The sequence below is a fragment of the Parus major genome, chromosome 3 (genome assembly GCF_001522545.3).
Source record: "Parus major isolate Abel chromosome 3, Parus_major1.1, whole genome shotgun sequence".
Taxonomy (NCBI): domain Eukaryota; kingdom Metazoa; phylum Chordata; class Aves; order Passeriformes; family Paridae; genus Parus; species Parus major.
Genome location: NC_031770.1, coordinates 21,569,405 through 21,581,406, shown reverse-complemented (window position 1 = coordinate 21,581,406; position 12,002 = coordinate 21,569,405). Strand labels below are relative to the sequence as shown.

Sequence of the window (12,002 nt, the reverse complement as noted above, 5' to 3'; positions counted from 1 at the left end):
AAACTTTCTTCTTATAAAAAATTCACGTACTTACTATACATGAAATGTGTTTCAACAACTTACTTGTGTCTAGATAGTGTAATTATCTTTACTATTGTGCATTAATCACGAAAGGAAAATCAAGTAAGAAATTACTTAGGGAAGTCATGATTTACCATGCAAAGCAACTATAAGCAAGAAGTGATATTTCATATTAAATATAACTTCTCAGGGAATTATGGTGTAAAATGAAATAAAAAATTTTCGTTCAAATTGAATTCAGTGGTGATTTATTTCACTGTGTCAAAATATTTGTTTTCCAAATTTTGTTTGTCAAAATAATTGCTCAGTATCTGAAGAGTGAGTGCTGGCAGGCCATCACAATACAGCATTGAAAAGTAAAACCACAAAATGGGTGCTTTCCCTCCCTACCTTCAGTGACTGCATTTAATTTCCATTTATTTTCTGGTTCTACTGTTCTTGTTTATAAGTGTTTCCTTCTTCTCAGTTTTATTCAAGTTACACACAAAATTTAAGCCTGAAGCTGCTGGTGAGCTATTGGCTGTGGGTATTCAGTTTTCAAATAGACCTGTGGTCCTGTCTTGGTTTGAAAAGACAGGTGTCTGCTAAGGAAGGCAGGAGCCTCTCTTGAAATGGAAAAAATGTAAACCCCCTGCCCCCCCCCCAAATTATTATAATTTTGAAATTAAGGGGCTCTTAGGGAAAGATATGGGAATAGGAGTAATAGTTCTTTACTAGGAAAAGAAAATAAAATGCAGTAGTACAAAAAAAAAACACTGACAGAGTCAGACTACAACCTGGCCTCCGTTGGTCAGGGTGTTGGCTGCAGTCCTCCTAGAGAGACAGATGTGTTGCTGTTGAAGCAATGATCCTGTAGAAGGGATCCTGTAGTTTTCCTCTGAAGGTCCAGTGGTGGTGTAGATGGGTCTGGTCTTCCTCTGGGAATCCAGTGGAGAAAGGCTGCCTGTGCTATTCCAAGTAAACTAATAATAAAGATTATATCCAGGTAGGAATGCTTGGCTCCTCCCCCTGGGTGGAGCATCTCCCAATGGGATGTTGTAATTTTATCAGTCATGCACTGAGACTCAATGGCCCATCAACATGAGCTATCCCCCTGGAGGGAGGATGGCTTGTGGAAGAGATAAAGAACACTGCCCCAGCTGGTTTTAACAGCTGGATATAGAATACATACTTTTGGTTACAACCTAAACCAGGTCCTTAAGAGCAGCATTGCAGAATTTGTTCCTGACATTTCACTTGATCTTTCTTTAGAGTACAAGATAGAGACAATGCAACCAACAGCTAGCTATATATGGGAAAAAGCATGGAGTAGTGACCCTGAGAAATTCCTGCTAAATATAAAATTGAAACTAACCAAGTTCCTGAACAGTTGTTTCCAGTCCCTTGTGTCGCTTAGTACAGACATACCTAAGCTCAGACCTGAGCAAGGGACTGGTGACTGCTTGAGCTGGCACTGACTTGCCTCAAGGCAGCTGACATTTCTGAGTATGCTGTTGCTTGGGCATATGCAGGGTTAAAAAAAAATAACAAAAACTATGGTCTGTAATGTGATCTGAGTATTTTTTATGTCTTTGAGTGAGCATGGTCTTTTCTGTATCCTTGAAAGACCTCCTACAAGAAAAAAGTGTGTGGAAAGTTCTGTTAGCTTCTTGCAGCATTTAGTCTGTATTAATAGGGAATTGGTTAATAATTACATATTTTGTGCTTTCTCTGTGACCCCCTCCTGAATTGAAAAATTTCTTCTATAGGAATGCTTTTGTTTGGCCATCAAGACACAATTACCACTTTGAGATAAGCAGTAAAGAATTTTAATTAAGAAATTGTAAATATAGGATATGGATTTGATTCATTCTGATTTCTTAAACAGCAAGTGCAAACCACTCACCTACAGTTTCATAACCTCATGCTTGCAATTGCATTTTTATTTTGATAGTATAATAGTTTCTGGAATGACTCTGATGTCTGTTGTACACAGGAAAGGAATGAAGTCAATGAGTTTATTAGAAAAAAATCGACTTTATAAAAACGTAATTTTGAAAATATACTATTAACATCTAAGCAAAATGTACAGTTAAGCTGATTCTATTTTTTTCCTAATGTAAACTTGTAAATTAAAGATAAAATTCAAATCAGGTAGTAACAAAACAATCTTTAGTCTTTCAAAAGTAATACATTTCAATTTAATTTTTAAAGTTGTTGGAGCTCTTTGACAGTGAAGACCCACGAGAACGTGATTTCCTAAAGACAGTTCTTCATAGAATTTATGGAAAATTCCTTGGTTTAAGAGCATTCATCAGGAAACAGATAAACAACATTTTCCTCAGGTATGCTCTGTGTGTGTGACTAGTTATCTTGCCTTCACAGTCTGGGTCTGCAGTGATTCATTCTTAAAATAAAAGACCTGTGTATGATCTGCGATCTTGCTTTCAAATATTTGAAGCTTAGTAAAGATTATTTCTTTGGAATCTCTGATCCTCTGTGGCAATTTTTGATGGTTGTCTTTTTTGGTCACAGGTTTATATATGAAACAGAGCACTTCAATGGTGTTGCTGAACTTCTTGAGATATTAGGAAGGTAAGTTTGATCTCACACAGAAAAAATATAAAATGTTATTTTGAATATTTGCTTCAGGTTTTCTGCTTTGGGAATGGAGGGGGGGAAGAGAATTATTACAGTAACAAGTGGTGAAATACAGTCACTGATAATCTAATACTGTCAGGGTTACCACATGAATGTCTAATTTGGACACAGAATAAATTACTCCTTTTTCAGTGCAAGTTTTAAAGATGATGGGCAAAAAGTGTTTCTCAAGGGTCCTTGTTTGTCAGACCTCTCTACTCTTGCTTATCTTCTACCTGATAGATGACTTGTTCTTTGATTCAGAAAATGAATGTTAACTTTCGCCCTCATGCTGAATGAAATGCTTTAATCTTCAGCAGGCCGGTTTTCTTTCAGTTCTATTCAGGAAAGCCTTGTGAGTGCTAAGGTTTTTTAGTTACCTTTTTTTTTGGATGTTATTTCACTGACTTGAATTTAACTTAGAAGTTTTTCTCTGGCAGTTTTTTTACTGCCTTTCCAAAACTGTCATGCATTTCACAGTAGAAAATCATATTACTGGTCTAACTGAAAATACAAATATGGTGGAGCTACTGCAGAAAAAAATTTAATGAAAAATCAATTTATGGGGATCCCATTATTTTCTTGGATTTGCCTAAAATGTAAGGGGCAAAAGCAGCTAACCTTTTCCTGAAGGACTTTTGTCTATTCTATAGCTCATCAACTCTTTAATATAAGATGACTGAATCAATGAGACAACTTTTAAACTTTGTTTTTGAAGGGGAACAATCTCAAAACAAGTGTTCAAATTGCACTGTTATTCTTTTTTTTCACTGAAAGTTGCTAGTGATTGTGGGTGAAATGGATCAGCTTCCTTATACATCTGTCTAAGCTTTGCAATTAGACAGCAAGACTTACTGTAGATGACTTTATTTAATGGGGGTCATGATAAAAATACTTCAGCTCGTCTCATGAGTATTGTTTAGCTTCTAGTGTGGTTCTCTGGTATTCCTTACCAAGAGTCTAAACTCCCATGATACCAACATTTTAAAGGTTGTGCACATGCAGAGCTATTTTATGGTTTCAAAATAATCAGGTTTAAAAACTGAATCAGAAATGGAGTTTCAGTTGAACTTGCAGAAATTCTTGACTTGCTAGGAAAAAATATTTTTTTAATAAAAATAAATCCTGCTTATTCATGTTTTCAGTATTATCAATGGTTTTGCACTGCCACTGAAAGCAGAACACAAACAGTTCCTTATGAAAGTTCTGATTCCCATGCATACTGCAAAGGGATTAGCTTTGTTTCATGCACAGGTAAGCTTTTGCCTATTTTTAAGAGTGGTGGGGTTTTTGTATTTACATTTGAAACTAATGAAATTTAAAGCACTATGTGTTACAATTCCAATATTCCAAAATATTTGCAAATTCAGTCACTTTTTAAAAAAGTGTTACACATCTTATATCTAAATGTTAATTTTGAGATAATATTTGAGATAATATTACAAGTGAAAGAATGTACCAGGGAGTAAAAGACTTATCAACTGAAGTGGGAAGCTTTTTTGCTTTTAGTCTTGTCACACTTTAAGCTTCATTTAATCCCAGAACCTTGTGCTGTTGTCATTTCCTTTATATAACTTAAATGCTGTGTGTAAAGGAACCTTGGGTATGGCCAAGTATTTATTTCATGTGTGTTTTTTTCTTTCTAAAGCTGCACCAGTGATGGGGTGGGAAGGAGAATTTTGTTGCCATTTATAAATGGCAGAGATGCACAGTAGCTCTCTGGATCAGCCAGGAATTATGTAGATCCATGACACACTGTCAGAATGCTGCAGTTCTTCAGCTGACTTTGATTCTTATACTTGCCACAGACATTCAGCATTTCATTTGAGGAATAATCTCTATCCTTTCCAGACATATGGCACTTCAAGTATTGAATATGGTTGATGCAAGCTTGGAAGTAATTCATTCTGCTGTGGCTAATTAAAACTTGCTTTGTGACTTAGCTCACTAATACAGCTCCATACAGACTAAAGATACAAGAAAATGGGTTTCTAATTAAAGTGAAATCATTATGACTGTATAGCTTACAAACAGGATCAAATGAGGAGCTCACTTAATTCCTAATTCTCATATGAAGTTTTAAATTAATCCAATGACTTGTCTTTGTGGTTTATTGCCTTGCTGCTCCATGAAATGAGTCAGTGAAAGGAAAGGGCCCAGTCACCTCCCAAAGGTGTTCTCACTGACAGATCAGTACAGCAAGCTGCCCTTTTTTTCTGGGATACATGTGATCAGTTCATGGCTACTGAAAGGGGCCCTATTAATTCAGCTGTACCAGAAAGTAGCATTTCTCCTGCTGACCAGGCCACTTCTCTGTCCCTTCATAAATCATGGGTGCCAGGTGCACACACAGCACTGTGTGTTCCTGGTTTCATTTTATCCCAAAGGTCTAAGCCAGTGGTAAATCTCCTTTTCAATCCCAAGTGGCCTGGTTGCTTTGTTGCTGAGTAAAGTATAGCCTATGCTTAAAAGTTTAAGCCTTAAAGATGAATTAAGCTTGAGTCTTTGTGTCTTTGAACAGTAAAGCATTACTTACTGAATATACACACATAATGGGATTTATGAGATTAATGTGTGACATTTGTTATTTTTTGAATCTATACAAATGCATCACTAGCCTAAGGGCAAAAGAAATAAATTAGACCTGTTGCAATTACGACATTGTAATTATCTGCTTTGGCATAACAGATTAAAAAAAAAAAAAAGGGAATGCTTAAATTTCAAGCATCCTAAGTATTGAAATGTAATGCATTTTACATAATTTTTGTCTTTGCTTTATATTGTGAAATACTGTGACTTTTAAAAATCGGTCTTAATGGAATCTAGGATTGTAACTACTTCAGTAATAAGATTATTGTATGGTTTCTGCATAGGATGGTTGTTTACTTACTCAACTATGTGCTCAGTAACTAAACTCTTAAGTAATTATGTAACATTAAATATCCTTGGCCTGAGCAGGCCCTGCACAGAAACCAGGAGAGGCTGGGAGAGCAATGCTGGTGACTTAATCACATTATGCTTCCCCATTCCTTCTACCTGTCCACATGCACTTGTTGGCCAGTGCTGCACTGGGACAGGACATTCAGCTGGGCAACAGCTACCTGATCTCTTGTGGCCTTGGAATATGTTCAAATTCTTTCACTTGTAATCTTACTACTGAATGTTGTGTGCTGTAGGTGTCTGGTACCTGGGCAATGTGCAATGTGTGCTCATTCAAATCTGTGTTACAACTAGTTTTTTACTGGAAGTATGGCTTTTTTTTTTTTTTACCCCAATATAGATGTTTGAAAGTGATAGCTTTGTAATATTAATACAAGAGTTGATGTTAAGAAAAATCTGTCTGGATATGGGATCTGAGTTAAGGAAATAACTGCCAAGCTTAAAAGTAATTTTCTAGATTGAAAAGATTTTTTTTGGTATGCAGGAAGTTTTTTTAAGATACAGCAGGTCTGTTTATCTTGCTGCTTTAATTGCTGCTTTGTTTAGTTTGGACTAATATGAAATGTCGGTGTAGGGGTACCTTGGGTTGGGTTCCCCCCATGATCTGGAGTGCTTCCATTAGAAATTGTGATACTTAGTAATTCTACAATGTCCAAACTGTGTCTGCTAAAACTAAATAACCATATGACTTACATTTCAGCTCGCCTATTGTGTTGTACAGTTCCTGGAAAAGGATACAACTTTAACAGAGCCTGTAAGTGTTTTTCATTTGAATGTCTTTCTATTTTTAATTTCAATTAAATACTGCAGTGTAACCTGTTGAATTGTACAGCAGTGCTGTACATCTTGATTAAAGATGGATAATTAGGATTTCTGGGGAGAAGGGGGAGGAATGAAATCTAGAATTAAGAAAATTCTGAGTTTGAAAGGGTACTTGTCTCTTAACCTATGGCCAAGATAGAGCATAGGTCTAACTAAAAGTTTGAATTGCTGGTATCATGCAAACTACCTCAAATGACAAAGCATGTCATGACTGTTCTCTTCTAATTAAACTAAAATGTCATTGGTTTTGGTACTGATAGCTTGTGTTTAGCCACTGCATGAAGTTGAAATATTTTAGGGAATAAACAATCCCAAAATAAAAGTTGAAAATAATAACAACACTTCATTTAGACAGAAAGAACTCTGAAATTCCAAATGTGCTGTTTCTGTCCTGCCTCTTCAGTTCCTGGGGTGCCTCTTGGCAATCAAAACTCAGGTGCTTCAGGCATCTGTGGCTTTTGCCAGACTGAATTTCCCATGACACATATTGACAGCTCAGCTAGAGAGGGTTTATGCACAGGCTTTGGCAGGGCCCATGAAGAGCAGAGGCTCAGGGCAGTGCAAGAGTTTGTGAGGACACAGAGAGATGTCAGGCCAACTATAAAAGAAACTGGTTTTGCTTGGACAATTAGGAGTATCTCTATTAGGGCTATGTTGATATTTAAATACTTTACCCCTTTTGTGACAGAAAAAATGAAGAGTTTATGCATGACCTAAATTTTTCTTCTTTAAAGAAAAAAAAGATAAATAGTTTTGGGAAAACAACACTGATCTTCTCTGAGTGTCTTTCAGTGGAAGCTTGTTTTCTGCACAGCTGTTTCAGCTGTAGGTGGTGGAGGGTGTCTGTGGATTTGCCTTGTGTGCTTAAAGCATCTCCTTCCCCCTGTGCTGCAGTGTTCCCAGCCACTCTGGTCAATAAGCTTATTTTGTGGGATAGGGCAAGGAGAAAGGAATTCTGTAACCCCTATTTCTTAAGCTAATTGAGGAAACAACCCTCAAAAGGCATTTTGGCAGTTAAAGTTGACATGTGAGCAGAAAATGTGTAGTGTTACATAAAAACTTGCACGATGGAATGAAGTGACAGCATGACAAGGTCAGAACTTCCTGACACAAATTTATGGAAGTGTGGTGCAGGATCCAAGCCCAAACTGCTGTGAAGAAGGCAGGGCTTTAGAGCAGTGCCACAGTGCAGTTCTGAGGCTCATGTGGACTGTGGTCTATACAACTGTGGTTGCTTCTTAATCAGTTAAAGGTGAATTCAGGCTGGAGAAGACACAAGAACTCCCAGCAGAGTCACTGCCTGTGTTTGCTTTGGTTGTTACTCTGGGTGTATAGTAAAAGTTGCTTTATAAAGGAATTAAAGTTAATAGGATAAGTGAAGCTTTAAGAAACTTTCTGAAATGCTTGAAAAGTAAATGTTAAAATTTGGGGCAACTGATGAGATAGCATTGGAAATTTTCCTTGGCTTTAGGTCAAGTAATATTTTAAGAACTCCATCGGAAGGCTGTCTTCACACATACCTTACTGTTATTTTTCTGGCAGGAATTGTCACTCAGGGTCAATTTGGAGGACATTCAATCTGAGCTCTTGTAGCTATGGTAGTCTGCCTCAGGTCAGTCCTGATGTTTGCAGAGCTGACAAGAAGAAGTTGTTACCTAACCCTGCTGAGTGCAATGGCCTTTACATGGAAGAAATCAGGCTAAATGTGCAGTCCTTGTACATGAAAAAAGTTTTCCAGCAGGTGCCTACAGTTGTAAGCCACTTCATGGGAATCTTGTAGCTCAGTGAAGAATATTAATCTTACATAGTAAAAGTAGTAATCCATGAACATAAATGTGCAGGTATCAACTTCTTAAAATAAAAGCATAGTCAGTTTCCATGAAGCTTCTATGTAGTTAAAATGAGTTTGAAAACCAGGAGTTTGATTTATCCCAAGCTGGAAACTGAGGTAATCAGAGGACTGCCCAAGCTGGAAACTGATGCTTCAGCAAGGAGGATCAAGGAATAGGTATCTTGTTGAGGTGTGCACTGTTATACTCAGAACATATTATTTCTTTATCAAGTTGAGAATATGGGTCTCATCTCTAGCAATAATTAAGTATATTTAAAAATTCTTGCAGTAATTTGTGCTGGGAAGTATACTTTAGTCATACTAACTTTTCTCTGGAAAGCCACTTTTGATACTACATGTAGTTGTTAATAAAGCAGCTGGAAAGCTGAAGGAAAAAAATCAACATGACAAAAATCAAATATGGAAGGTATTTAAATAATTGAGTAAGTTTTTCCTTTGGATATGATCAATTAGGTGCTATTATATCATAAAAAAATGGAGGTCCTTTCCTCAGAATGAAAGTTTGTAAGTCTCTGAGAATGTTTCTGCTTCTGGAACATAGTTGCATCCTCTTTTTTCCCTTTTTTTTTTTTAAAGCCAGCATTCATTTTGTAATTTAGATGCACATGAGATGTTTATTTCTAGGAAAAATGCCTCCAGCCTTTCTTTGCTGTATTTCCTCCATTCCTCTTGGGGGCTGTACTTTCCAATTAATTTTCCCAAAGGTTTTGTTTTTCCAGTCTTGTCCAAGATAATTTCAAATGTAGATATTAGAATACATTTTCTCTGTAAGTTCACATCTTTCTTACTTTAGTTTCCAGTCTAACACATCAAATTGTAGCAGAGAAGAGGAAGAGTTGGAGGCCATGGCTCCTCTGTAGAGCCCTGTCAGCATTTATTGTTTTCTCTCAGGCTTCAAACCTTTGATGCCAAGGCTGGTGCTCTCCAATGTATGGATGAGTAGAAGACAAAAAATATTCTGTGAGATTTAGCTACAGGGGGGTTAACTTCACTTTGTGATTCTTTGATATGATCAGCATTCTGTCAGTTAATGTGAGTACTGGGATGGGAGCAGAGTGTGACTAGATAATCATAGACACACTAAGCGATAAGGGTCTGAGTTATTCTGACAACCTAAACAAGACAAACATTTAAATGAGTGTTTATTCAGTTTTCATTGAACTTTTGAATAAGGAAAAGCAGAGAAAAACCAGTACTTTTCTTATTAAGTAGATAGTAGAAACTTGTCCTACTTTAACTTGTTTGTATTCTTCATACAGGTAATCAGAGGACTGCTCAAATTTTGGCCAAAAACGTGCAGTCAGAAAGAGGTTGGTTTTGTGTCTCATTTCTGGTGTCTGCTGTGATGTAAAATCTTGTGGGGCAGATTCACAAACTTTATCTGTGCTGTGCTTTTCAAGATATCTTGAAGAAAACTTGCAGTTCTTGAAGCTTCTTGAGGCACTCACCTTTGTCATGTGACTCAGTATGGTTTCTTCTATGTAGTTAAAATGAGTTTGAAAACCAGGAGTTTGATTTATCCCACTAGATTCCATTCCCAGCAGCTCTTTAAAAGTGGGTCCCTTAACACTGTTGTCTCTTTCTCTGCAAGTGGTGATAAATTTTTCTGTGCCAGCTACACAGAGTTCTGATGGTTGCAATTTTATATGGGAATTAACTACTTACCATTTCAAAAGCTACTTTGGTGATCTCTGATAATCTCTGTAACCACTCTTGAAATAAGATAAATAAGATGCCCTAATTATTTTTTTTTTAAATGTAAAACCCCATTTTCTGCAGAAGCAGTTTGTTGAGGTATTCACTATTTACACAGAAGAAATCCAAGAGGAGAGCTGTAACCTGTTAGCTGAGAGTGATGATTGACATTTTAGGCTGCAAAACCCCTGTGAATGTCTAAATGCCTTGTAATGACAGTCTTCTTTGCAGGATTCATGTGTAATGTATAAGATGTATTTTGTTTGCTTCTGTTCACAATGGTGATATGAAACGCTCTCATCTTTTTTTTTTTTTTCTAAACAAACAGGTAATGTTTTTAGGTGAAATTGAAGAAATCTTAGATGTTATAGAACCAACACAATTCAAAAAAATAGAAGAGCCTTTATTTAAGCAAATATCCAAGAGTGTGTCAAGTTCACATTTTCAGGTAAATAAAATAAACACTAAAGTTACCACAAGGTTTGTTTGGTTTTTTTACTTTATGGCTGTTTTGAACCCTTAACTTTGTGTTCCAGGTTGCAGAAAGAGCTTTGTACTTCTGGAATAACGAATATATTCTTAGCCTGATTGAGGAGAACATTGATAAAATTCTGCCAATTATGTTCGGCAGTTTGTACAAGATCTCCAAAGAACACTGGAATCCGTATGTAACATTTCACTTTATCTGTAGCACTGTAAATATATTGTCCACTGTTTCAGGTTTGGATTGGGAGCTTGTAAATGGGACTTTGTTTTTACTTAAATAAGATGAAATCCATGACATTCTGGGTGTTAAAAGGAGTGTCACTTCCAGCTGTGTTGTTCTTTCACTGTTCTGCACTGTTACAATGGAGACCTGGAATTTATTGAAAAAGTGTGAGGAAATTGGATGATGGTCTTTATATTGTAATTACATCTGATCCTTTGTTTTAGTTCAAAATGCAAATTAATGCTACTTGGACCAAAACCATTTCCATGGGTTGCTTCTATTTCTGTTTTGCTGTCCTTTAATACTTCAGATGAATACAATTGTCTGTGTCTTCATAAGTATTTATTGCTGATCAGTGAGATAAGAAGGGGAAAAGATCCTATCAGAGGGGAGCAACCCTTATAAAGGATGGTAGGACTGAGAAACAAGTGACTACTTCACTTTATATTTAGTGCCACAAGTTAAATATTGGTATTCCTGTGCTTGAAAGAAGCAGTAAGGGTATTGAAGTATACTGGGTGCCAGCACCCTGAATTAAGCTGCAAGTTAGTATGCAGAATATAAAGCTTGTACAGGCAAAAGCCAGGATCAGCAGGAGCTTGCCACAGTCCTGCAGTAAACCAGATGTCCTGTTTTAAGCCCTTGGAGGCTTTGCAATTATTCTGGGTTTATCTAGATGGTGTGTCTAGTTGAAAACTGAATACAAACCTTGGGGAATAGTCCTTGGAGTATCAATCTATTTGGGACCTCAACAAATTTGGAGGATGTCCCTCTTTCCCTATCTGCAGGCAGATGTTTCCCTTTATGAAAGAAGTAAAAGAGATAGGATAATTGCCTACTTGAGGACAAGCAAGTTTGGGGAAGAAAGTATAATCCTTTGATTCTAATCTGTTGGGAGGGCAGCAAAACATGCTTTTATCCATCTGGTTGTCTGATACGGGCTCAACTTCTGGCTCAAAATCCAACTTTTCCTCTCAGAAAACCAAAAACTTAAATAAGCTTTTGACCTCAAACCACATGAAAGCCAGGGTACAAAAAAAACAAATCAAATTTTAAAAATAAGTGTATAAACAGGCAACAGATAGTGTGCGTTTTGAATGGACAAGCACAAGGCTCTGCTGAACAGCTGGGAGATTTCCTAGTGCCACGGTGGACAGAGTGCACTGAAAAGGCAAACCTGGTTCTCTGGTTATTTCCTTAGGGTTTTTTTGACTCCTTTTTCAAGGTCACAGGGCTGCAGCTTTGCAGTCAGTGGGGAACTGCTAGTAAGGGAGAAGACAGGGAAGACAGTTTGCCTGCTTTTTGATTAGTGATTAAACTTAATGACAGGCGTTTCAATGTTTA

The 12,002-nt window shown here is 36.9% G+C and overlaps 1 protein-coding gene across 1 annotated transcript in view; it reads left to right on the top strand.

The window, feature by feature from the left end:
- The window catches only part of PPP2R5A (protein phosphatase 2 regulatory subunit B'alpha), a 42,686-nt gene that overhangs the window by 27,981 nt on the left and 2,703 nt on the right, over positions 1-12,002 (top strand). The window contains exons 5-11 of the mRNA XM_015621670.1: positions 2,215-2,345; positions 2,536-2,595; positions 3,786-3,894; positions 6,281-6,334; positions 9,514-9,564; positions 10,278-10,397; positions 10,486-10,613. Of these exons, the coding sequence (XP_015477156.1) occupies positions 2,215-2,345; positions 2,536-2,595; positions 3,786-3,894; positions 6,281-6,334; positions 9,514-9,564; positions 10,278-10,397; positions 10,486-10,613 (653 nt within the window). The remainder of the gene's footprint in view (positions 1-2,214; positions 2,346-2,535; positions 2,596-3,785; positions 3,895-6,280; positions 6,335-9,513; positions 9,565-10,277; positions 10,398-10,485; positions 10,614-12,002) is intronic.